General features: G+C 47.7%; 9 protein-coding genes across 9 annotated transcripts; 3 read left to right on the plus strand and 6 right to left on the minus strand.

The window, feature by feature from the left end:
• Positions 1 to 467: 467 nt before the first annotated feature.
• On the minus strand, positions 468 to 1,677 carry EPUS_05444 (uncharacterized protein; the record flags this gene model as incomplete). Its single annotated transcript, XM_007806209.1, has 2 exons — positions 468 to 1,310; positions 1,660 to 1,677. 2 exons carry the CDS (start codon positions 1,675 to 1,677, stop codon positions 468 to 470), a joined length of 861 nt encoding a protein of 286 aa, XP_007804400.1.
• Positions 1,678 to 2,189: 512 nt separating this feature from the next.
• Positions 2,190 to 2,648, plus strand: EPUS_05445 (uncharacterized protein; the record flags this gene model as incomplete). Its single annotated transcript, XM_007806210.1, has 2 exons — positions 2,190 to 2,417; positions 2,463 to 2,648. The coding sequence occupies 2 exons, from the start codon at positions 2,190 to 2,192 to the stop codon at positions 2,646 to 2,648; spliced, it is 414 nt and encodes a 137-aa protein (XP_007804401.1).
• Positions 2,649 to 6,739: 4,091 nt separating this feature from the next.
• On the minus strand, positions 6,740 to 9,550 carry EPUS_05446 (uncharacterized protein; the record flags this gene model as incomplete). Its single annotated transcript, XM_007806211.1, has 1 exon — positions 6,740 to 9,550. The coding sequence occupies one exon, from the start codon at positions 9,548 to 9,550 to the stop codon at positions 6,740 to 6,742; it is 2,811 nt and encodes a 936-aa protein (XP_007804402.1).
• A 1,138-nt stretch (positions 9,551 to 10,688) lies between these two features.
• On the minus strand, positions 10,689 to 11,396 carry EPUS_05447 (uncharacterized protein; the record flags this gene model as incomplete). Its single annotated transcript, XM_007806212.1, has 2 exons — positions 10,689 to 11,197; positions 11,252 to 11,396. The coding sequence occupies 2 exons, from the start codon at positions 11,394 to 11,396 to the stop codon at positions 10,689 to 10,691; spliced, it is 654 nt and encodes a 217-aa protein (XP_007804403.1).
• A 357-nt stretch (positions 11,397 to 11,753) lies between these two features.
• Positions 11,754 to 12,908, minus strand: EPUS_05448 (uncharacterized protein; the record flags this gene model as incomplete). The annotated part of the gene is made up of 1 exon (XM_007806213.1): positions 11,754 to 12,908. One exon carries the CDS (start codon positions 12,906 to 12,908, stop codon positions 11,754 to 11,756), a length of 1,155 nt encoding a protein of 384 aa, XP_007804404.1.
• A 991-nt stretch (positions 12,909 to 13,899) lies between these two features.
• EPUS_05449 (uncharacterized protein) lies at positions 13,900 to 14,406 on the plus strand (the record flags this gene model as incomplete). The annotated part of the gene is made up of 1 exon (XM_007806214.1): positions 13,900 to 14,406. The coding sequence occupies one exon, from the start codon at positions 13,900 to 13,902 to the stop codon at positions 14,404 to 14,406; it is 507 nt and encodes a 168-aa protein (XP_007804405.1).
• A 368-nt stretch (positions 14,407 to 14,774) lies between these two features.
• Positions 14,775 to 16,155, plus strand: EPUS_05450 (uncharacterized protein; the record flags this gene model as incomplete). The annotated part of the gene is made up of 3 exons (XM_007806215.1): positions 14,775 to 14,843; positions 14,894 to 15,813; positions 15,864 to 16,155. The coding sequence occupies 3 exons, from the start codon at positions 14,775 to 14,777 to the stop codon at positions 16,153 to 16,155; spliced, it is 1,281 nt and encodes a 426-aa protein (XP_007804406.1).
• A 1,382-nt stretch (positions 16,156 to 17,537) lies between these two features.
• EPUS_05451 (uncharacterized protein) lies at positions 17,538 to 18,680 on the minus strand (the record flags this gene model as incomplete). Its single annotated transcript, XM_007806216.1, has 1 exon — positions 17,538 to 18,680. One exon carries the CDS (start codon positions 18,678 to 18,680, stop codon positions 17,538 to 17,540), a length of 1,143 nt encoding a protein of 380 aa, XP_007804407.1.
• A 3,716-nt stretch (positions 18,681 to 22,396) lies between these two features.
• On the minus strand, positions 22,397 to 24,283 carry EPUS_05452 (uncharacterized protein; the record flags this gene model as incomplete). The annotated part of the gene is made up of 1 exon (XM_007806217.1): positions 22,397 to 24,283. One exon carries the CDS (start codon positions 24,281 to 24,283, stop codon positions 22,397 to 22,399), a length of 1,887 nt encoding a protein of 628 aa, XP_007804408.1.
• Between the last annotated feature and the right edge of the window lie 888 nt (positions 24,284 to 25,171).

Raw genomic sequence — 25,171 nt, forward strand, 5'->3', positions numbered from 1 at the left:
TTCAGCTCATGCAAAGCTTACTACAAAATTGTCGTATCTTGTGATATTCCCATCTACCAATCTTCAAACCCCCCTTTTTTGGTATTGTTGATATGATGTGATGATATGCACAGAGTTATTATGCATATTATTAAAACTTTTGCACTTTCTATAGGTTCTTGATGCGTTCATAGGATGTTGTTGGTACTAGTTAGTAATAGAAGCATTCAAGCGCATTACGATGCCACAATAAGTCAGAACCCATTACATTTTCTGATGCCTACGGAGTAATATGTCTGCATTCAGAGGGAATTTAAGTGGTCTGAGGCATCCCTGCATAGAAGGACATCTGGTTACAACTGATTTTACAGCAGAAATAGAATCTAATAGCTCATTATGGCTCTGTCCATTCTGCTAACCAGATCTAGTGTCACCGCACGGGTGGGATAGTAAAATCACACATGATACGGAGTACATCTGTTAGTATTTCAATGATCAATACCTTCACCAAAATATCCCGCGGAGCATCGAGTTATCAAGTTCACTAAAATCTGCACCACAACCGCGGCATTTTTTACCACATGCTCCTCCCAGCCTTCCACCACTGCTGCATTCACAAAAATTGTCTTCTTTCCTGCCCTATGGAAGATCTTCCCGAGGAACCATTCCCAAACGATGCCCCACGCCATTCCAACCAAAGTCCCACGCCCACCCAACTGCCCCATGACAGCTTCATACGCTTTCCCCACCCTATCATAAACGCTCTCCTCCATCCCATACCCGATATGTATGTGCCCGTATACCACCAGCTGGGGTCGCACCCGCGCCACCTCGCGCACCAGGAACGCGCACCCAGACTTCTTCAACCCGTCAAGGTGTCCCCAGGGTGGGCCATGCGTAAGGACGATGTCAGTGTTTGTTGGGATTCTTCCGCTCCAGAAGTCTTCTGACGGACGATATTGGAAGGCCGAGATGCCGTACTGGGGTGTGAGCGGAGAGCCGTAGATGGTGATATCGCGGTTGTCTGGAAATTTGAGAGGAACATGAGAATTCCGCAGGTATATCAAACCACCCCAGTCCAGGTCCTTGGCCGTCTTTGAGTCATCAGCCTCCCCGGTGCTACACGTCGTCTGCTGAATTTGTTCCCATCTCTCTGGGTGCCGTTCAATAAACTCGGGGTCGAGCAGTAGATCGTGGTTCCCTGCTACAACAACTTTGTATCGGTGCTGTTGCTGAGAAAGCCATGTGAGTTGAGCTTGAATCTCGGAGAATGTGCCCCAGACGCTAAGGTCGCCAGCATGGAGGAGCAGATCGCCGGGTGGTATGGGCGGCTGCGTGTTGTGTCTGTCAGATATGCAAACAACGGTTATCGGGTTGTCGGGCAGCGGTAGTGGTGGTGCGGGACTGTGAAAGGATTTCAGGTAAGAGGCGAGAGAGCAGACGCTGATTGGGGAGTGTGACGTTTTTGATAGATGGATCTGGTGCTCTGTTCGAGGGCATCGAGGTATATGTTGCCTCATCCGAAATAACTAATGTGGCTTTTCACATGCAAGAAACCACGGTTCACTGCCCATCACTGCTATGGATTGCAGCCACTTCAAGGTTGATGTATTTGGTCGGACATTTTCTTGTTGATTGTTCCGCTTCATGTGTTTAAACTATTAAGCAAAGACTACTTACTTGGCATACGCCTGTCATTACTAGTAGTACTACTAGTACTCGAGTAGTATCGTCACTAATGCGCCCACCTCCTTATTGAGAATAGCATTCCCGCAGTTAGCGCCATAATCTTGCTGTAGCCTTGCCAAGACTGCAGCTCTTTTGCCAAATCTACCTAGTCCAAGAAACTAAAGTTTAGTGTTCCTTCGGCCAAGAATTATCCACAATAAATCGTGGGAGTACTCCATACTGTCCTCAAGAAGACATGTTGTTCCTTCAGGGACACAAGGGATACTTACTCGTCATTAGAAATTATTACCTTTTATACTTCTAATTTTACAACACTAAGCGGTGTTCAACAAGCTCAAGGCTGGATTTACAGTATTTAGCCATTCACATCGCATTGTTCCTAACGAATCAACCCTGAATTACTGACAGATCCACCCAACGTGATCTCTACTGTTGTTTCTTTTTTTTTCTACCACCCCGACTCCTGCACACGGCCCTTTAGCAAGCCTTTCTACGTGAATTTCATACCAGAGCAGATAACCATGCCGCACTCTCTATACCTCAAAACCGTCTATCCGCCAATTCGAAATGTGGATGAATATAGGCAAGATCTTGCCCGATACCGAGCAAAGTGGGAGGACGGTGAAGTGGATATGGAACGGGATGAAATGCTACTTGATATTGGGGAATCGCTGGTCGAGCACTTTGACTTTCTTGAAACAAAGCTTAATATTAAGGTCCCAACCCACCTTCTCATGGAGCTGTGCAACGTTGGTGTATAGAACCACTGACCTAGTGTGCATGCGTCCCTATAGAAACGCGAATACGATCAACTTGCCAAGCAAAATGACACATTGGAGAGGGAAAACGAGACACTGAAGAAGGAAAACAAGGCATCAAAGGAAGAAAGCCAGGCCCAGAAGCTAGAAATTGCGGCGCTGAAGGAGCGAGCTGGAGAAGAGGGAAGGCGCAAAGGGAACCGAGGAGCAGCTTGGCTCTAACAGCGACGGCACCTGGGTAGAAGCCAATTCTCAGGATCTAAACTCAAAGGTCAAGGAAACAGATAAGTTGGAAGAAAGGTATGACTAGTTGATATCTCTACGTTTTTTATGTGCTAATTCGCTTCTAGCAAAGGCTCTCAGGAGAATGCGGGAATGGCGAATGCACGAAAGCGAGGATCTGAGATGGACGCTGCGATAGATAGCAAGGATTCGAAGAAAGCAAGGACGGTGGTTTGATTTGGCGAGGCTTTATTGGAAAAAGAGAGAAGCTGCATATTTACTACGTGTGATCGCACAATGACAGACGTCAAAACAAAGGGGTAAGTCTACTACGGTACTCCGTAGGAGGCATAAGTATTGTTGGCCTAGATTAGTACGGCCGGGCATCCCCCAAGGCACCAATAAATCTTTGAACCCTCAGTGATGATAATGATTTGCATTGGCCTAGGAGCCAAAGAGACTAATACTCTTTTAGTAAAGACGTATCCTCGTTAATCCTGTGTCACTTTCCAAATTCCTAGCTTGGAGCCAACAATACTTATGTCTCCTCAGGGAGACTATTACCCTAATCTAAGCTTAAATCGCGGGAACGCTATTTCTTATACGGTAGTGACACCCATTCAGTGACACAGGTGATAATGGAAAGGAGTATTTTTTCTTTTAAGTTCAACGGCGAGGAACACACAAGAAATGTCTTTACATATCTATGAAAGGTCCAGCCGATCTCCATCCTCAACACAGAGCCGGGGCGGGACATCACAAAGATGGTGCCTTTGGGGGGCCGGATGTGTTTGAGAAGTGCGATGGCGGCAAGAGAGCCCAGGCGGCGGGCCCATGTGGCATTAATCGGCTTCGAGTCTGTTCATCGCATGGTAGGAGGGTCCTTTGTCTCCAAGTCTGTAGGATGTTGTCGCGAAGGCATGTTGGACGAATGCGATCCACCCTCGTCGAAGTGCTGCTTCCTTCCGCGGAACAGCTAGAAGACTCACCCCAGCCTTCGAGAACAGCTGGCGTCGCTGGGAGAGCATTCCACGCATTGTTTGCATCGTTTGCGAACCCATCCTTGCTCGAATATCTGGGAGGACACTAAGCTGGCTCAACTTCCTCCCCTGCAATTGGTAATGTCCACTGGCGATAGTCATGTGTAAACTGCAGAAAGTTGCTCCAAGTAGGTAAGTCTTGCTTATCCACCAAACCGTCGTAAAATGCAGTAATTTTCTAATTGGTCCAAAATGGGCAGGGGCCTTTTTTAGCGCCCGTAACCTTAAACCTTAATTTCTGCGGTACAACACCATAGCTGTTGTGACGCAGTAGGAATAGAGTAGATATCAAGAACTCAATGACGCAAAAGCATCACCAAGAAGAGATATCAGGGCCTCTAGATACTATAGAAGCTGCTCCATTAGCTAAAGATATTAGGCCCTTCCCTAATTAGGTAAGGCGAACCTCTCTATTCGTAATCCGTCCGGATAACTTATACGCTTTAATAAGCGCCCTACAGCAGGAGTTTGCTTGCTGCCACAAGTCAGTTATAAGTATTACCTCCTGAGTATGTGGTCCAAGTTTGAAAATAAATGCTGATTGAACGTTGATTGCACGCTTTCAAGGAGTGCCGCTGAACGTTCCGAAACCGTCTGCGCCAGGCTGAGTTTTATTACCTCCTTATAAATGTATGCTAATTAACCTATTTTATTGATTTATTCCGGAAGAGCTATTTACGCAGATTATAGAGCATACTAACGAATACGCATTTAATAAGCAATTAAGAGAATTCGAACAGAATCAAAGACCTTAGAGAGATATAATAGCTGCGGATATTAGAGGCTATATCGGTATAATACTTCTAATAAGCGTTTAATCAGGTGGCAGAAACGTTAAATATTACTGGAATCAGAATAGTAATTAGCTAGCTTGACTAGTTGCTAAGTATATCTCTTAGAGCTGATTTTAGCAGATTATAAGATATCTCAAGATTAATAGGCCAGGGCCTGTTGTTAATAATTAATGGTATCAGAAACTTGAGCCTCTTACTATGGAATTTCAAAAAGTAATAACAAAAAAAATATATTAATTACTATAAGACCTCTTAGTTGACGAGCAATTAATTTGATTTAAAGGCTATTTAAAGCATATAATTTAGATGAATATAAAGGCCACTAGTAAGGGATATAAGATCTATAACCTCTGTTGCTCAAACGGTTATATAATTGATTTCAAATTCAGTAATGCTATTAAAAAAGTAGCCGAATTAGGAAAGCATTCTAGATTTTCTTAAAGTGAGGCAGTAATACTTGATTTCGCGTATTTGCTCCTAGAGCGCTTTCTACAACTAAGGCCCTTTTATATCCTACATCTTAATAACTTCTTTATTACTTGTAAGCTCTATCAAGAGCTATATAAGCTTGGTATTAGCGCTAATAGCACAGCAAAAGCAGGGTCAGGGATACCGAAAGAGCTAGCATATCTTAGAGATGCAATAACCAAGCAAAATAATCATAGAGAGTGGTTTAATTAGGTCGTTGATAGCGTTAACTGTATCGCCTTTTGCGATTCGGCTTCAAAAGCAATGATAACTACAGTATATAATCTTCTTGTTGACAAATATGTCTATTTTGATGCTCTTAAACGCTTTAGTGCTTCTCTAAAATACGCCAAATTCACAGAATCTCTTGATTTCGCGAATTTAGTAAGTTCTGCAAGTCCTGCGCTCTCTACGCCCTCTGCGAATTCTGCAAATGCTGCGTTTTCTGCGTTTTCTGCGAATTCTGCGAATTCTACTAGTTCTAAAAGCTCTATGCCCTCTGCCCTGCCAGCGAATTACGCTGCCTGTGCTGCCTGCACTACCTGCGCTGCCTGCGCCCTCTGCGCCCTCTGCGCCCTCTGCGCCCTCTGCGCCCTCTGCGCCCTCTGCGCCCTCTGCGCCCTCTGCGCCCTCTGCGCCCTCTGCGCCCTCTGCGCCCTCTACGAAGCCGTTTCTGAGGAAGTTATATCCCCTCTTGATCGTTATAATAAAGAGATAGGCGACTTAGATAACTATGCAAAGCAGAATAGCTTCTACACAACAGGCCGACATTATCACAGGCGCAACTGGCTCCCTCTGTTCTTCTTTGTTATTGATGCAGCTATTACTAATGCTTATATTCTATATAAGCTAACTATTAAAGATAGAGAGGATAGAAATGGCAGGAGGATCAAAATACTCTCGCATGCAGAATTTCAAGAAGAAATTGCGAAAAATCTACTCCGCGGACCAGGAGCTATTCTACGGCAACGACGACCAAGACCGCCCCACAAGAGCTGCGATCCACAGGCTAAATCAGTGCGAAAAGATAGCTATAAAGGACACTCATGGGTCAAATTGGATAGTTATTGCCGTTGCCAGGTCTGTGATCCAAGTACTACGAAACCAGGCAGGCCGTCAATTGCCCTTTGTGAGAGGCCTGTCAATGCCCCTCACAAAGCAAGAAAAAGCCAAAAAGGCATTCGACGTTCAATATGGTCTTGCGGTAAATGCAATATCCCTATCTGCTACAATTCGCGTTGTTGGGATAGGCATTTACCCCTCTCATAGTAAATACGAAGGAGTGTTGCTGTTGTTTGTTGTACTTCCGAACATGGTTAGTTCTTGATAAATAAGGTTTCTATCTGGTGATATAATTGGTCCCTGCTCAATTAAGGTTGTCTTGGCGTCCCACAGTATCATCCAATAAGCAGCTCTGTTAATTACTGCATTTTACAACGGTTTGGTGGATAATGAGTCAGAGGGTCGTTTTCATATCACGTCCCAGTATCCTGCGTTGCGTCGTCCCAGCAGACGTCCTTCAACACCAGTGCGAACAAGTTGAAATAGGTGGAGCAACTTGTGACCAATAACATATCAAGGCAAGAGGTTACCGGTGTTTGAGTCTTTGAAATGCGGCCATCATGTTCGCATAAACACGGAGGGTATTGTCATGCAGATCACACAAATGGATGCTGTCTATCCGCAAACGTTGGGAGTTAAATTCAGACTCAAGTACTATAACTGTGTTACCCCTTCCTTCCTATGCATGAATTTCAGTGATTGGTTAGGGTTAAGAGCCCAGCACCGTCTAGACCAATCCCATTATCTTCCACATAGCTGTCGGCTTAGGCTGCCTCGATTTATTGGTCTCTGTCCTACTGTCACGCTTTGACTTCACATCCCTCTTGTGGCCTCGGTCTCTCCCAGGAGGTTTGATGTTCTTCCCATCCGCCTTGAAAGTCGGTGATGGCGCAATTTCTTCTCCAAGCGGCTTCATTAGCCATTCTTTCCTTATCCGCTCCGTGACAACCACGAAATTTCCACGTCGAAGGTCCACGATTCTGGAATTGGAGCAATGGACTTCTGCCAGGACGCCATCATCCTGTACACCGTCCTCGCACTGCAGCTTGAATCCGATATTGAAGTCTACGTCAACAGAAACCGCCAGGCTGTACCGGCTACTAACCATAGCGATTTTGATTGCAGCCTCGAACAGGACCCCACGTGTCAAAGCTTTGCTCTTACGGTCTGTTTCGACGACTTTCAAATACAGTCCGCCCTGCTTCGTCGATTGTGGAACCAAATGCATAAGATTTGACCATGAAGCACGGTGCTGCCCACGTTTGATGTAATCCGCCAGAACAAGGAAATGAGTTTGATGGTCCTGGCTAAGGGTTTGGAGTTCAAGACAATATGGCAGAAACTCGTCCACGTCAACTGTATGCAGATCTAGCTCCGCCGCTCCCTTGGAGGCATTGAATGGATCGTCGGGGCTCGGAACCCCAAGTATGCAAGCAGGGTCCAAGTTTGAAAATAAATGCTGATTGAACGTTGATTGCACGCTTTCAAGGAGTGCCAGTTCACCCGTCAGTATACACGAATCCACTGGCCTTGCTGCATACCAACAATATTGAAGATGGTCCAATAAATTTTTCAGATAGTTCTCGTCGATCGAGCACATGTCAACACGTGGTGGCACGGGCACGAAGTCTTCAACGTCCCCTAGCCTCGGAAAATCGAAGAATCGTTCTCCGCCTCGCAAGAAGTTTCCTCTCGCATCTTGCATTTGCATTCCGATTTTCTTTATGTAATGCTTGGATGGGAGAGCTTCTGGAATTAGCGAGGACGCTGTTACTTCATCAATAGAGAAGCCGTATTGTAACATACGACACCCCATTAGAGAAATTTGTGGTCGGCCCTCTGCATCGGAAACGACCACGATCTGAAACATGGAACACCCCCGAGAATCCATATTAACGATCATGCTGCTCAGCTCGTCCTGGCGGGTCCAAATTTGTTTTCGAGTTGCGTAATTGAGCCCAAAAGCGATCCCGTATGACACAATCGCCGGGGAAACAATCCCAGAAACTTCAGCAGCTTCAGCCAGCGTTCTGAAGGTAGAAATACCCCAAGTTGAAGACGTCGTGATGCAGACATGTAGCGCAGCTGACGAGCAGCGGGCTTCCGCTAGTTGTCGGCAATAGCTAAGAAGATTTGCGGTCAATTCGACCAGAGTATAGTGCCTCCGACGGCAGGGAACGTAAACAACCAAGTCTTGGCCTCTCTGGCGAAGCGAGGAACACTGAAACTTCTGGTAATCAAGTCGAGTTTTGCTGCTCCAGTCAGTGTTTAATTCTTCCAAGAGGCAGGTAAAGCCCAAGAATGTATTTTCAAGATTGCTTGTTGCCTGGTTTCTGGCAGCATGGCCCACCAGAATCTTATCCCGGGTGAATGCAATACAGGTGGGTATCTCTGTACAGCCAAAGTCATCGGAAAGAGAGACGGCTTCTTCACGAACGAAGTCATACGCAGCCACACGGCAGCAATCATTACCAATTTCAATGCCAATTTTGCAACTCTCGCCCCATCTTCTTGATTCATCGCCTCTGTCCTCGATTGGGCGGAGCAAGATGTTGTCAGTAAGACCAGACGGGACTGTGCTGGAGTTGAGCGTGCTCTTAGCTATCTCCAATTCACGGTCTTCAGTTCTCTTCCATGTGGATGACCGACGGGTTTGGGTTGAAGTGGCTCTTTTGTCAGGCTGTAACCTATTCGGCGGTGGACGAACAACCCTATCCGTTCCTTCACTATCAGAATCGCTAGTAGCTGTCGGCTTCGGTGGCCACCACCTGTTTCGCCAATCAATAGGTGCAGGAGAAGCACCAGACGACTCCACTACTGGAGAGGGGGAAGGAGATAACCGAGGCGTTAACAAGTCCTCGGCATTTTTGGTTGAAAAAGGAGAGGAGCCATGTTCTTCAAGCGCTCCTCGATCCACCAACTGTTTGATGTAGGCCTGGATCTCCCCCTTGAAAGCTTCAACTTCTTGCACTGAGAAGTCTTCCGCCAGCTCCCTGAAAAGGAAAGTCCATGCCTCGCTTTGCGAGGGCCCAAGTTCGTCGTTGACAGCAGTAATGACCGAAAGTTCATGATGGCCTGCTCGTATCTCTGCTGCAATATCGTCTAGCTTCTTCTCTATTCGGCCGAGAGATCCAGTGCCAAGACTGGTCAGAAACAGTGTCAATGTTGAGGTGTGAAGCACCAGTTTGTTCCGAATGACTTGAATGCCCTCGTCACCGAATTTGATGCGGTCCCACACTTTTCTCTGGCTTGTACCTAGGCTGCGGTATCGGGTTACTAACATCTCAAGTTGTCCAAGAACTTCTGTGCAGTTCTGAAGAATATTGTTGAGCTCCTTCTGCCTTCCCTTTCCAGCACGGTTGAGTATGGAGTCTTCATTTTGAGCTTCGTCTTCAAGCTCGCGAAGGGCCGTGTGGATTGACAAGACCTCGTGGCAAACTTCAGCGAACTCTGCCGAGGCTCCTTTGCATTGCTTGTAGAGCCCCCATGCTAGCCTTCCCAATGCTACGAAATCTCCAATCGCAAAGCCGAAGGACATGATGGACGTCCTTGAATGTGAAAGTATCGTGAAGAGCCACCGAGTTGAGCACGCCTGGATGATTGAGATTGACAAACGACGACCTTCCAGTAGACATCATTGTGGCTGTTCTCAGCCTTGTCGCTTAGCTGCAACGTGTACGCCTTGTAGGCTGAATAAGACTGAGGTGAGTGAACGTTGTCACTGGTTGATCACTGGTGCCAAGAAATGCCGACACCGCTCTTGAACTTCAAGTTCAACACACTTCCATCTCCTCATCCTTCTGCAACATACATCTGTTGCCATATTTGTTGAAGCGAGGCAAGAAATCGCTTGCTAGAGTCTTACCTCGCTCCCCATATTGCCCAAATGTGTATTCGAGGTACCTGTCCCAAGTGCTCCCGCTCCTCCTGGTGGGGCTGCGGCAAGCACATCCCACAAGTCATGGATGGCATCCTAGAGAACGAACGTTGTACATGCACACCAAAGGTTGAGCGCGACGGCAAAATGTATCCACCGATGACGGAAAAGGCAGATTGGATACCTGGCTGGGCCACTGGAATCGCAAGGACCCTAGGGTTAGTAAGGGAGAAATAGGGGCCTGCAACAGCGGACGGCGGACGCAAAATCAGGGCACTGCATACAAAGTCTGAAAGGCAATTTGCGAAGCCGAAGGCCGATCGGACGAGAACACTTGACTCAATGGATTTTCGAACTAAGCATGCCAATTCTCGGTTACTTATGGCCATCTACCGAACCGTGGGAAGAGAGGTGCGGCCCGATGTCAATGCTTCCAAGAGCAGATCTGTTCAGCAATGCTTGAAGCGTTGAAGCGTTGAAAGTATAGAGAAGAAACATACCCATGTTTCTGTAGCGGGATGAGCGCTTCTGCAGTGACACACGCCCTCTTTAGCAGCTCAACTACCTTGACTCGGTGTGAATTTTGGCAACCCAGGACTAACGCCTTTGTGACAAGCCAACATGTATACAAATAACATGGCTGTTCTTCTGTGGAGGATCCAGCCTTCCACCAAATGATGATCTCTTTCTCGCTCTAAACGTGTCTTCCTCCCGCCATATGCTATAGCAGTACCACTTCTGCACATTGGCTTCATACCTCAGCCTTATGCTATCCTTGTCGTTGATGAGGTTCTTCATCTCACCATTTCTGGTGAAGTCTTGGTCTTACTCTTGCGCAATACTCCTCCATTGTTTCGCCTGGTAATGGGTCCAGACCATCGTCCTCCCCACACTCCCACACTGGACGTTGCGCTCGATATTGTCGTACCTCCTCTAGTGTCTTCAAATACAATTCATACACATTGCGTGCCTCTTCCACGAGGTCCACTTTCAAAGGACTAGCCCGACGAGATGGCCATCTCCTCCGATTGCTGGTCCGCAGGTCTCGTGTGATGAACGGCGTCAGGACGGTCTTGTCGCTTGTTGTTGCTCTGGCGGCGGTACTCCGGGTGCCCTTGTCCCACAACTGAATGACCCGGAATTTGCGTGATGGGTGGTTGGGAGATGTGGGGATGAGCTTCAGTTGGTCACCCGGTAGGCCATTTCGGCAATCTCCAATGACCTTTGAGGATGCGAGATGGGTGGCGAGAAACATTCTGACCATGAAATCGAGGTACTCCCAGGAGATGCCGAAGATCATGGTTTTGTCTGTGCATTGATATTAGCCAGAGTATCATTTGGAGGCTGGAATCAATGACAAACTTTTCTGTCGGTAGTCATCGAGCTTCTTCATCCAATACATCACCGGACCATCAAAGTCATAGGCCTGACTGCTTTCACTTGTGAAGTTGCAATTGAGTTCTGACTTCTTTCCAGTTGTCATTCTTTTGGCTTTTGCAGTTTTCATGGTGAGGGTGAGCTGGCGCTGAATTCTTGATATAATGACGATTGATTCTGGTGGAGATGAAAGATGCAACAAGCTCTATGAAGAGGCGTTCTGCAATGATTATAAATTCGATGATGATGATCCAGCAGAGCAAAAACATGAGCAATTGATAGAGCTCAAGCAAGAAACCGCACAAGAACAATGGGAGTTGGGGGAGTCATTGATCCATTCACGGTGAATAACCACAAGACTCATCAATAGGTACAATTCACACGCGCGCCAGGCCGCCTGCCAATTCACACCGCTGAATAATCAATCGCTCAGTCAATCATTCCTTCCTTTCATGTCTCACATTAGGCCACTATCCCATGACCTGTTTTAATATTCACAACTTCGCAGCATCCTCCGTCTTGATGGTCGCTCCATGCCATCGCTTCCACACCGCATAGGACAAGATGGGGCCTGCTCAACCTCATCGACCCCCGACTCCTCACAATCCTCACCGTAGCAGACCTCCTCTTGAAGGGGGCTGCGTCTCCGGATTGCGTACATGCTGGCTCCTTCATTCAATCCTTCCGAGTCTGCATCCGTGAATGGCTTGAAGGCTTTGACGGATTCCGAGAATGTTGCCAGAGTTACCGCATGATCTGTCTGTCTTTGGCGATCAGGCCGAAAGATTGGTTTGGAGGCTGTGCAAAAGTCTGGAAAATATTCCAATGTTGGTAGGTGGTTTGCTGGGGACTCTTTGACAATGGTCACTGGTGCAAACTTGATGGTGGTTTGCCGCCGGGGCTTGGTGGCTTTGGGTACTTCGGCGGTCGTGGCAAGCCCTCTGCCGTCCACTGGCTGTTCGTTCCACTCCGGGTCATGGTCCTGTCTCTCAGGTTTATCAAATATATATATCTCGTCCTCGCTTTCCTCCCCATCGTCGATGGCTGCTGCGAAAATCTCCTGTGCCTTCTCCTTATCGACTATCGTTACGAAATCCTCCGGAATTTCGGTAATAGTGGTTGATCCAAAGGATACCTTTCTCTCCGCCTGGTCGTCAAAAGATAACGTTTCTCCTCCCAGGGGAACTTGCTTCCACGGAACATCTACTTGTTGAGGGATTTCTTGCCTTGCGGCGTCTCTCGATTGGGCTGAGGCTTCCTCTGGTGCCAAGGTCTTGACAGCACGGTGCTCAGTGCGGCTTGCGGAACCCTTGGCTGTCTGTTTGATTTCCAGGTAATCGTCGTCACTATCACCGCTGTCGCTAAAGCCCCCGATCCTGAGGGGAGGTTCCAGGCTCCAGTCCTTCTCGATCCACTTCATTTGACCATCGACCTCCACAAATCTCCAGAACATGTTCGCTTCTGGTTTGTACTCGTGCTTTAGCGGACTTCCCTTCCGTTGCCGTGCTCTTTCAAGACGTTTACGAAACCTGACCGGGCCAGACTCTGGGCCGTTGACTTGATCAGGGTTCTTGAGGCACCTGGCGTGAAAGTAATAGGGCATGTCTTCCTTGTTGATCCTGATCCACTGGCCACCAACCATAGCGACGTACACTTCTGTCATCTTCCTGAACAAGTAGTTGATGCTATGACTTGGAGATTGTTCAGGTATCCTTGTTGCTGCTTCTGGTCTTTTGGTGGTTGTGTAGGCTATGATGAAGTGGTGGCAATCTCAAGGATATCAGGAATGTATGTGTTTATCTTCAAGAATATGACGAAAGAAGCAATGGATGATACTTTCTTTGTGGTGTGGTGGTAGAATGATAATTGTTGGTTTGTTGTGGCTAAGAGAGTACGAGAAGATGAATGAGAACACCGCTTCTTATATGTCTTTGCACATCAGGTCCTCATGCTACTATGACTCTTATGTACCCACGATATCCTGCCGAAAAGACGAGCTGGAGACCCTTTCACTGCCAAGCCAGACGCTGGTAGGATGAACCACAGCCTCGGGAAACTCTCTATACGCATAGACCACGCTACCCAACCATTGCAATCCACTATTGAAGATTCAGATGGGAATCTTGAAGATGCTGGCTATGAAACCCGTCGTCAAGTGGGTATCTACAACCCGAGAAGACCCGTTAGAACGGGTTCGAGGGACAGCTGTGGATAGGTCCTCTAGAGAATCAAACCGAGGTCTCAACACTATTTGCCTGATTTCTTCTGCTATGGAACCAATCTCACATGAGGACCGCGGCAGTTCACACTCATACGGGGTGCTCACAGTCTGCAATACTACGGTTTGGAGGATCTCGACTTGGGGATGCCCCTGAATGGTGGTCTTGGCGACATGCTATCTTGACATTCTCCGACTCATCGCTACTGACCACCATCAAACCTGACTCGATTAACTCTGCAAATTCAACACTGGTAACCAGTCTTTCTGCTGACGACGGTATGGGTTCAAGGCGGAGAAGAATCTGGAGAAAAGGAGTAAATATGTTAAGAATTACGCAGGCACACACCTATCTTCTTGCGACATAGGATGTTGGGAGGATCATTCCAATAGGCATGTGGCGGCACGTGGCGGCATGTGCACTAAATCCAGTGTTGACGACGGGGTCAAGCAGCTACGACCCAAACCAACCACGACAGCAAACTGGGGAGGGGGGGGGTTCAAGTCCCCTCTGGATTGGCAGGTGCATGGCGAAATCGCAAGCTGTCCAAAAATCCCCTCCCACATCGTTACCGGCTCCACCATCACGCTCTCCATCACTCAACCGAAGCAAGACCCGCCAAGCTCGCTACTATTATGCGTCTTTCATTCTCTAACGGTACCACCGAGCCGAGTCACAACACGCCATAACCGCCGCGGGGCGAATGCGGACGTCATGCTTCAGGTCTATCTCGTCGATGAGATCGTCGAGATCCTAATCGTCTTCGAAGAATACTTTACACCACGCGCTAGTCAGGGTCTGCAGCACCTTGCCGACGAGAAGCTCGCCAGTGGCGGGGATGAAGAACGGGTTGTAGTGAGGAATCTTGATCGTGGTGGCCATGTTGGCTGCAGACTTCGGGATGGGGGTGATACGCGCTGAGCTGACTAGAATTAATATCCTTGGGGTATGAGGCGGGTTTCTGTGCTTCTGTCGACCCGGTTCTGGCTGTGTTAGTATGACTGCAGCTAGAATCGATTACCCTGGGTTTCGTCTTGATGTAAAGTTGCGGTGTTCACTTTTCATTCGAGAGTCACAAGCTTCTTCCCAATTGGGATTGTTGTTGACACACCCCAAACAAATCCAGTGCTGCCTTTCCTGTCAATCCAAACATTCAAGCCTAATTTCACAGATCTCCTGAATTCCATACATATTCTTGGCCTCTCCATATTTACCTGCCGTTGCGCTGGTAGTCCAGTGCGTTTTTCGTCTTGTCTTGTCCAGCAACTCGCAATCCTCCTATCTTCATGATGGCGATGCCTGTAGCTCAAACTTCGCCACCATCCACCAACACTGCTTATGGGGATCTGCTCGAAAAGGTAGCCCTGGCTCTTCCCGGCCTTTACTACAGCTAACGATATGTGTATAGCAATTCGCGAATAACGTTTTACACCAGATAAAGCAGGATCCGTCGAACAGAGATCTAATCATCCAATCCGCTTACCGTGGTGTTGCCCGGGCCACTGATCAGGACAACGGTAGGCTGGAGCCAGGACAGATTGTAGCCGACAATCGCGACCGGTCACACATCAGCCTTGAGGGAAATGAAGTCAATAGCAATGAAACAGACCAGAATGAGAATAGCGACGGACCAGGTTCTGCATCAGAGCCACTCACCATGGCCATATCACCAGACGTTGGTGTTGACGAATTAGGAATCAAACGCGAAGCCTTCTTTCTATGCATGTTGCGGCTAAAGATATCGACCCGAAATCAAAATAAGCTAAAGATTGTATCTTTCACACGTACTAAAGCTGTCGAGATCACCAACTTGTTCTTCATCAACGTTATGGGAGCTCCATTGCTAACTCATCTCAACGCCCTTCTTGGAGACCCTCACCATTTTGATCCGGATTACGTGGATGAAGGCCCGTCGACCCTGGCAGCGAATTTATCAGAGGATAAGACAGTCCCTGCCAGGTTTCGCAAGCTGTATCGCTCGTTCTCCGTTGCGCCATTTATTGGAAAAAAGAAAACTAGCATCGTTGTTAAGATGCGAGAGACTATGCGAAGTCTTCAGCTGTTGAAGGATTGTAAAGAACTTTGCCAGATCTTGGAGGAAGAACATCCAGATCACGGAGAAATGCGCAGCTTTCTTAAGAACAGAGGGTTCCGCGCCAGCCGAGGTATATGCTACCAATCGCTCGTCATCGAGTACCTTACAAAGGCCCTTGAAATCACCAAGATCAGCCTTGACAACACTCTTCGGGTTGCTCGAGCCATTGCTACTCTCGTCAAGCAGTTTGGGCCCGGCATAGTTGCAGCTCTTCCTCCTCTGGCCACACGCAAGTAAGGGATCCCCCTCCCTCATTGGATCAAGTTGCGGCTGACCCAAGCAGACTGGCAATATGGGGGTGCCAACGCATGGATGTGGTGTGTAAGTGCCTCAAAGAGCACGCCGCCTGCTTCCAACCCATTTGCGATCTTCTTGAGGAGCACGTTTACCGTCCTATACAAGACGGACGCCGCCCATCTATGCAGCCAATAAGTTTGGAAGGAGACGGATCACTCCTCGAGAAGATCAGAGAGGCGGTCATTGTGCACAGCGTAACAGGCCAGAAAAAGATACCAGACACGGACGCGAGCTATGATGATATGATGGACCTAGAGGTGGAAGAAGTGGGGATTTAAGTTGTTGCTACGCCACTGAGTTTCTGGTGTGCGTGCATACTCGAATGAGAGCGCAGGTGCTGGCGGCTTGAACAATGTCAAGGAGGGACAAGTCGAGGTTTGAGTTGTCGCTGAAGTGGTGAGTGTCCTCTGCGCATGCATCCTCGCAGTACAGTACAACGTAACCAATGCTGACATGGAAAGTTTCAGAGAGGACAAAAGTGCCACTCATGCCGTTGATAGATTGTTCGAGTATCCGTGGGACTGGGTGCATCTATAGTGTATCAACTACAATCCACTCTGCTGCCGAATGATAAGGTCAAGGCACGCTTGTATGCTTCAAGATCAATCAGAAGTGTGGATCTTTCACACCGCATTGTCAACATTTTGCTGACCCAGGGATGTGGCTGGTCGAATCTTGCATTTCCAAAATCCAAAAACACATGAAACCAGCGCCATGACACCACCGACTGAAAACTTGCAAAGCCCCTTGAACAAGGCAGACCGCAATCAAATCCCATCCTCTTCAGCACTCCTCCATTGAGAGAGTTGGCTTACAGCACTTTCCTCGAATTCCAATACCACCATAAACCCCTCCCCGCCCATTCCAAAAACATCCCATTCATCCATCCACCGAGCCCTCCCATCATCCCACCATTCCGCAGAGCAGTCATCATCGTCTTCAAGCTCCCTCGGAATCTACTAATCACCTGTCCTTCTGCCGCCCTGCCTGCTCCCTCCAAATTTCCTCCCAACACCCGATTCTCACCCGATTCTCACCCGATCATGAGTCGAACAACTCATCACAAACCCCTCTCTATCTCCCCCTCGGCCTCCCGATCTCAAATTGTCCCGCGACTGTAGGCATCACCCTAAACCCTATGCTGTATGCTGTATCCTCTACCCTCTATCCTCCGTCCTCATTTCACATTCCTCATTCCCCCCCTTCCTCATTCCCCCCCTTCCCCTGAAATCACTCCATCTCCTCCAACTAGGACGCCACCTCATGAGCCCACGTGCATAAGCACAGAACGAGAATCGAGTCCAGTCCCGTATCTCATCGGGGATGCTTGGGGCTTTAGGTCACTTCAGCAAGGAAAGGGCAAGGCAATCTGATGAAAGAATTGGACAGATGGTATTGCGTTATCTACTCGATAGAGCTGGTGCTGAACACGTTACGGTCGACGCTGCCTGTCTGCTTGAAAGTAACAAGCATGCGCCAACGGTATCTGTGATAGCCAAGACGAATCTGGCGCTGGATAATGCTCGTTTAATGAACGAATGATTGAAACCTCAAAGACCTACCAAGAGCGGACCGGCTCCTCTGTTAAGCCTACGGCTACGACACACTATCAACCTTTCCATCTCGATATAACACCAACAGCCAAAGGAACAATTCAAGTTCAAGGCCTGTCACCCATCAACTCCAACCTCGCTCTACTGAGATACTCTTGAGACGACAGCGGTCTTTCCCCTGATCTGTTGCTTCCTCTGTCAGATGCCTCCCTGCTGCTATCCGCCTGCCCTTCCGCTCCTTCATGTCCCACAGCATCCTCCTCCATCTCGCTACTGTCTCCGGTTTGGCCCGGCAACAGCGGCGGCAGTCCAACCTCGGACCTTGGTCGGGCATAAGCGGGAGGTACTTCGGTGGCTTCTGAAGCTGGGAATGCGGTTCGGGTTCGGGGAGTAAGGTCATCGAAGGTGAGGGTTGAGATTGTGCGTTTCAGGGCGCCGATGTTAAGGGAAGCTTGGTTAGAGTCATCGGCTTCGGTAGGTCCGTCAGTGGTGCTGGAGATGATGGGGGGCCGGAAGTTGAGGTTTCTTTGCGCGGGTTGACCTTCTACCAGGGTTGTGTTTGCTTGAAGTATGGGTGCATTTTCGTTAGAAAGAGGGGCAGGGATGAAACCAGGCGGTACGGTGTTGTAGGCTCCGCTCGGATTACTCATGCGTCTTGCCTTGACTGGCTGGAAGGGAGCATTGATATCAGGTTTCACCAGTGATGGAGGTTGGTCTTGTGGTCTGCCGCAGGAATGTCTCTTGCTTGGTACGGCTGAACTACCGATCGTTGTTGGGAGCGTGCTGCTGCTTGCAATGGTAGAATCACTAAGAGGGCGCACCTTATTCAGATCAAGATAGTCGAGGTTGGTGGCTTCTGGCTCGATTTCAGCTGGATTGTCTTTCATGGCGCTTTGGGTGCCAGACTGACTCGAGGCGGTTGCTGGCAATTGTGTAGTTGAGGACTGTCGCTGTTGCTGTTGCTCTTGCTCAGTATGCTGACCCCCAGGCCGCAGCGGCGAGCTCCCCTCCTCTGCTTCTCCACCTTCAGTGGGCAAGCGATCTCCACCCTGGGTTTCGATCCAAGTGTAGAGTCTGAAAGTAGCTTCGTCCACAGCCTTGCAAGTAGAACATAACCTTCTCTCATGTAACTCTTGTTCAAAACTCGGACATGTCGCAGGGTGCATTTGACGATTGTTTAGTCTCCGGGCAAAGGTGCATCGATCGAATGCTGTGTAGTGGCAATGAGCGCAGAGGAATTGTTGGCACATTGTAGCGATTGTTTTGCCTTATTTGGAGTATGCAGCTCTTCCAGAGAACTCTGTGCTCAGATGATAACGAGTGGATGGATACTAAGATGCAACCCCGTCTATAAATGCTCAACAAAGAGAGCAAAAGATGGTGATAGTCTATCTGTTGTGATGAGGATGAGGTTGAGGACAGGGAGCCTTGGAGCTCAGAAGTTTTTGTGTGCAACAAATTCGGGGAGCTCCTTCTGTGGCAGACATGGCTGTCCCTGGTGTCTTGAAGGGAAGAGCGGTCTGTGATTGCATTCGCCAATAAATGTTGCCGACGATACCCGTCATGAATTAGTAGAGTCCACGATGTGAAGTGTTCCATGTCTTGCTAACGGCTGTTTGGCTGCGAAGCCTTGCTCCAAAAACACTATTCACACAACTGAAGACACTGTCTCAAAATTGTACGTTCTGGAGTGTAATAAAGCAGAAGCGAAGTCCAGAATTGTCTTCATTTGACTCTTGCACTCTGACGCCGTACATATGCACAATCAAAGGCAGGGACCTGATGGCACGGAGCATCTTCTATGTTAGGTGTTCGGATGTATATCTGTGCCCTAGTTTGCACAAAGACTCAATGAAGCAAACCACACAGGATACAGCGCTAGATGATCACTCATGGTTGAGCGTTGAGGTGCATCACACGAAGTTTACCCAAGGCGAGTGTCCTCCAAGATGAATGCCATATGTACATGGCTGGGCCATGGCCTCTAATATGTCCAGGAGATATCAGATGTGTCGACGCCATTGCTTCTCTGTCATGATAACCTAGATCATCCACTGCGGCAACCATAGTGAGCTCATGTTAGAAAGATCATGTCAGGGCAAGCTGGAGAGCGATTGGTGCTTGTTCCATTATGAAGCGGTTCGAGGCGACTTCCTGGCTTCCTTTGTGGTGTAGGTAGAGCTTAACGTTCTAACTCGGGACGAGGCTACAGATGAGGGTCTTTCCACGGACAGCATTATGGGATGGAGTCAGGGAGTGGGAGTCGACACTCAGCCATTTTAATCACGTGATCTACCTGATCAGAGTGGGGTTGTCTTTGGATCTGGCATGGATCATCTTCTCTAAAAAGCGTGCAGTCCTGTTTACAGAACTTTGCTGCAGCTTTTGTATCTTTCCATGAACTTTTGGCCTCCTTAATCGCCATTGCACAATTATATTTTTGGATTGCAAATGGCGCACATCTTGTCTGACTGCACAGAATACCCTGGACAAGATTTTCAGGACACGAAACATCCAACTCCACAAAGCGCAAGAGCCAGCCATTTCCCATGCCTCCCATCATCTGCCGTCGATACATATGATGATGAACGACGTAAAGCAATATTTCTGCAGCTCGAAACCCGCCCCATCACAGAGGAACGATTAGTAGATGGACTCAAAAGTACTATGCCTCGATAAGACTCTTTTTAGGTTTTCCCTGATTAAATACTAATTGACTTTTTTGTCAGGGCTTCGTCCTGAATTCCTCATGATAAAAAAGAAATTTCTAGAGATCGACCAGCAGCAAGCAGCAACAACCAATAAATTAACTAATGAGCAATGGCAAGCATTGATTGCGCTACACTTTCGGACACTGCTCTATAAGTTACATGACCTTCTCTTGGCAACCCGCATCCTTCTTCACCTTTTACATATTGGCGCTATTTTTTACATAGTGTCCTCGAGCTGCATAAACACCGGTGGCCAGACTCACTGAAATATATGTCATTGTTTGTCTACCTAGCTTATTCAATGATAATGTTACTTATGGAATCTGTATCTAGCATTGAGAAAATATGGATGGAATGCCTGGGTGCCTTAGCACAGGATGAAATGGTGTAGAACCCAAAAATACAGTTTGCGCTTATTTTGCTACGTGTGTCACCAGCGTTTTGTTACAGATTTGATACGCGTTTTGCGTCAGCCACACGTGTATTTTTGGTATCTGCGTTTCGCGCTATCTCGCTTGATATAGCAACTTTGTATGTATAAGTACGCGCTGCTTTCGCACTGAATTAGATAGAACAACTTGCTATTTACACACTATCCATTGATTAGTCAGCACAGTTCGTCAAATGGTATCCTGCACCGAATCTTGACCGCGCCTTGGCACCCAGCTGGGTTGGCCGGTTTTGCTGCTTATCCCAGGAATTCAAGTTTAAATTTCTACTGTGGAGTCCTGCCAAGGCCCAATAGCCTGCCAAGAACCAAACGCCGAATGGACCTTTGCCGAATGGACCTCAGCGAATGTACCGCTCCGAAGACATCCCGCCGAACTGTCTCATCGTACGATGCAGATGCGATCTGCTTTGCATCTGGCGAAAACGCTATAGCGGATACTACGCGTGAATGGCCTTCAAATATTTTGTCCGCCGCTCCTGTAACCGAGTTCCAGAGCCGGACTGTCATATCGTACGATGCCGACGCCATCTTTTTTCCATCTGTCGGAAACGCTATTGCCGTAACCGTTTCCGAATGGGCTCTAAGCGTGAGGTACAACGCTCCAGTCGCCGAATCCTGAAGCTGAATTGCTTTGTCGTGAAAGTTTGCGGATGCGATCTGTGACTGGTCTGGCGAAAACGCTATAGCCGAAATCCCACGTGAAGAATAGCCTTTAAGCTTTTGGTACGTCGCTTCCTTGGGCTTTTGATTTTTTTACAAAATAAATATTTATTGGATGACTTCGTGTGGGAGTCCGCTCAGGATCGTGAAGCGTAATTTGACGCCTTTGGGCGGAAGTAATATTGATTGCACGCTCTTGTCTTGAATGAGCATAGTGTCTCCCACGTAGCTCTGGTGTCGCACAAGCACCAGGGGGTGAGCGAAAAGTTTCCGCAACGGTAACCCCTCCGTCCTACTCGTCCCACGAGGTACGAATCGCACTTTGGTCTCTCTCAATAGAGGCAGTACCTCTGTCCCACTCGTCCCATTTAGTTAAAGCATAGGTAGCACTTTCACTGCTGTTGGCTAAGTCCGTGTCAAGTGATGCTCTTTCTTGATCCCATATAGTCAGAGGATAGATATTGATATCATCAAACCTAGCTTTGGCTGGTGTTCTTTCTGGACGCGGTCTGAGACTCTCAATGGCTGCGTCGAAGCTCTTAGGGTCAAGATAGAATCTGGATGCAATACATCTCCGATCATAGCGTTCTAACATGTCTGTGTGGACAGTGTATTGATTTTTGGTTTTCTAAGTTTCAGGTCTCCCAATTGTAATTGGGCTCCACCAGAAGTAATGAGAGGACGAGCACTGTTGCCTTCATTTTACGTACGAAATGATAGCTCGCCGTTGAGTACAAATACGCTCTCTTTTCTCCATAGCAATGGAATAGAATCAACTGTTTTACTCAATACCTTGGGCACACCAAGTTGATAGAATTTCTATTCGCGACGTCTAATGCTAATTCAAGACAAAGGTAAATTATCACTTAAAAGTAAATCTTTAAGCGCTCAGTGCGGTCATTTGGGCTTTTTGATGGGTCAGAGAAGCTGTTTTGGAGGCTTGAATTACAGTAATCGAACGGGTGAAAGGAATTATTCTGCAAGCTTAACCGCAAATTTGATCATGACTCATTCCACTAGAGAAAAGCTGCAAACAAAAACTAAGCTCTGCTGAGCCTGAATATATGCCTTCTTTGGTTAACAAGACAGCAAATCGGGGTGGATGTGGAAGTTGCTTGTCATCGTCTCGTACGTCAAGTGAGACTTAATGAAGCGCAACTGTCCTAACATCTTTCTCCCCGTCACCCTTAAAAGCTTCACCAAACATGACGTTGTGGAGATAGCCATTACCAATGACAGTGTAAGAAGGCAGCGTCTTTGCTTGTTTGTCTACCTCTGAGGCTTCGTTTGATGGACGAAGGATGAAAGGGGCAGGAGAACCCAGCAGAATGTGGACTGTATCATTTGGGCTTGCCTGCCGAGAGGCCAGCCCGATCCATCCGCGTTCTGTTACGAATATTCGTCTCTGCTGGAGGCAAACGAAAAGGTGGTATATAGTTGCAGGAGCCTTAGACAACAGTTTGTCATGCGACTCCTCAGAAAATGAAAGGCTGCTCACAATCATCCTTCCAAATGGTCCAAGGAAGAACTCCCATAGAGCTCGTAAGTCCACATAATCCTTGTCATTGGGTCGCCGATAGAAGGGACTTTCAGTTGTATCTAGCTCCGTGGAGTCATTGAGAATGGTCTTCCAGAAGACATCCTGTGTGGAGCCTTCTGCAGGTGGCTGTTCCGGCCAATCTCGAAATTCTACCCCAATCATCTCCATCCATTGACGAAGCACATCAGGTGCTTCTTCAAAATGCCCCAATGCATCACAAATAGATCCAACCTTGACAATCTTGTCGACCAAGAGTGCTTGGCAAAGCAGTGCCCCATTAGCGGTAAGAGAAAGTTGCGAAGTATCCTGGCGGAGGAATGCTGAGGCGGAGAAACCAGAATATATCTTGAGTCTCCGTTGCTCAACGATGGCCCATTGTGGCGGAACAGCGGAGAAATGGGCATCAGGAATCCATGAGGGCATGTCTATTTCTCCACGGTAGAATCTTTCGCCCTGCAAGAACTCTAATCCTCCTTGCTCGGAGATACATTTGAAGACGGCTTGCATGATGGCTTCTTTCAGAGAAACGCCGTAATTTGGATACAGAGGATTGTTAGCGCCCCAGCTTGTGACAAGGCCTAGGAGCGCGTAGAAGAGATCGCGCTTCTCTGTTGCCTGAAAAGCTGAGAATAACCTCCGTAAGCGAAAGAGCGTGATCGGTGTCTGATGTGTCCATGTTTCACGTGTATAGACCATGGGCTCCACTTGTTCTTGAAACGTCAAGATCGGGTCGAAGGCTATCGCTCGGAGTGTATACCGATGCTGCTTACAACATGTTGTGCCGTGTACTTGCAATCCCTGTACAACAGATCTCAATGTACTGTAGGAAAACTCCTCAGAAGCGTAGAGGAATCTAACATGCTTAGGCAAAACCATCTCTTGAATAACCCAAATTCTCCTCCACCATGGAACATCGACAAACTTTCGAAAGGCCTCAAAATGATCAGAGTACTCTTCTTTTATCTCAGCTCGACCCCCTTCCGCTGTTATGAAGCAAGGCAATTCGTAAAAATGTTTATCAGCCCCAAGCATCTCCAACATTTTGCATGCACGGGATGCAGTCGTAGATTTCGATTCCGTCTCAGAAACATCAACATCTTCATCCTCTCCCAGCCAGATTATTGTATTTTGGCAGTTGCTGTATATTTCTCCCATCATCGCGACCTGCTGAGACTTCTCGTTATTGTCCGTCTGATTGATACATATAGCATCGATCCAGAGCACGCGGCGGATAGCATGATTTCGAAGACGCCGTAACGCAACCCATAGATTCTCTGTGACCTCGAATAATTGATCGTTGAGTTGAATGGGTCTCCGGTTTTTTGCATCACCCCATACATAGGAGAGTGCATCATACATGGGCTTTCCATCAAAAGAACGTGCTTCAATAGTGCAGCGTATTGAGTGTGACCAAGCTCCAGGTTCCAACGTAACAAGTCGAATCTCTCGTTGCTTTGGATCAAGGGGAAGATATTGAAATGAATCATCCATATTTCCTTGAATTTTGGAAATGAGGAAGCCCTAGCAGCTCGAAATTGTTGGTGAGCTCAGCGTAGCGCATAACGACAAGCCTAGATGGGAAACGTGCATCATTAAATAAACTCCATCACCCCTCAATCTATCAGTGGCACATGATGATTCGATTGGGTTGCAGCAGTACCGTTCATGCCAATGGATTTAACCACCAATCTTAAGCACCTTACTCGTTAATATCATGTCCTTTCTCCTAAGACACGAGATCGCTTGCATACTGTATCGTGGCCCAATCAACCGAGCTAACGTCCTTGTTGAAAACAATAAAGTATTGATCTAATTCCTGAGACGTCCAATCCCCTGCTTTGCCACATCCATGAGGATGACTGTAAGACATTATTGGTAATGAACCCTGTTGAAGTGTTTGGGTCACAGCTCATAATAAGACTGAGTTTTCTGAAATTACGTGACCCCCATGCGAATCACTGTTTATCCTTGCGCTAAAGTCGGGTACTGTGCATTGCGAAAGTGTTGTAATTCCTTGGCGTTACCCTCGAATTGCTGGCGCCGCAGGACAGAATTTTGGTGAGATATAGGAATAGCCTTTATTGTACGAAAAACATGTTGAAATTGCTTGAAATTGCTTATCCCTTGTGACCCCGATTAACCCCTGTTGTGGCCTCCCTTCCTTGTAGAGCTTAGCGTTAAGAAGTACCCGTTTTTAGCGTTAAGGCTATTCTGCAGCCTTGGCATTAGGAACATCAATTAATTATGGAAGTCTGCTACAGCCTTGGCGTTAAGTCTGGGTCATCGTGGCCGGATAACACATCCTGTTCAAAGTTCGACAGCACAACCTTGCGACCACCCTCAGAGCAATTCAGTCGTACCAATGGAGATAGTCTACGT

Source organism: Endocarpon pusillum (assembly GCF_000464535.1).
Source record: "Endocarpon pusillum Z07020 unplaced genomic scaffold scaffold5250, whole genome shotgun sequence".
Taxonomy (NCBI): Eukaryota; Fungi; Ascomycota; class Eurotiomycetes; order Verrucariales; family Verrucariaceae; genus Endocarpon; species Endocarpon pusillum.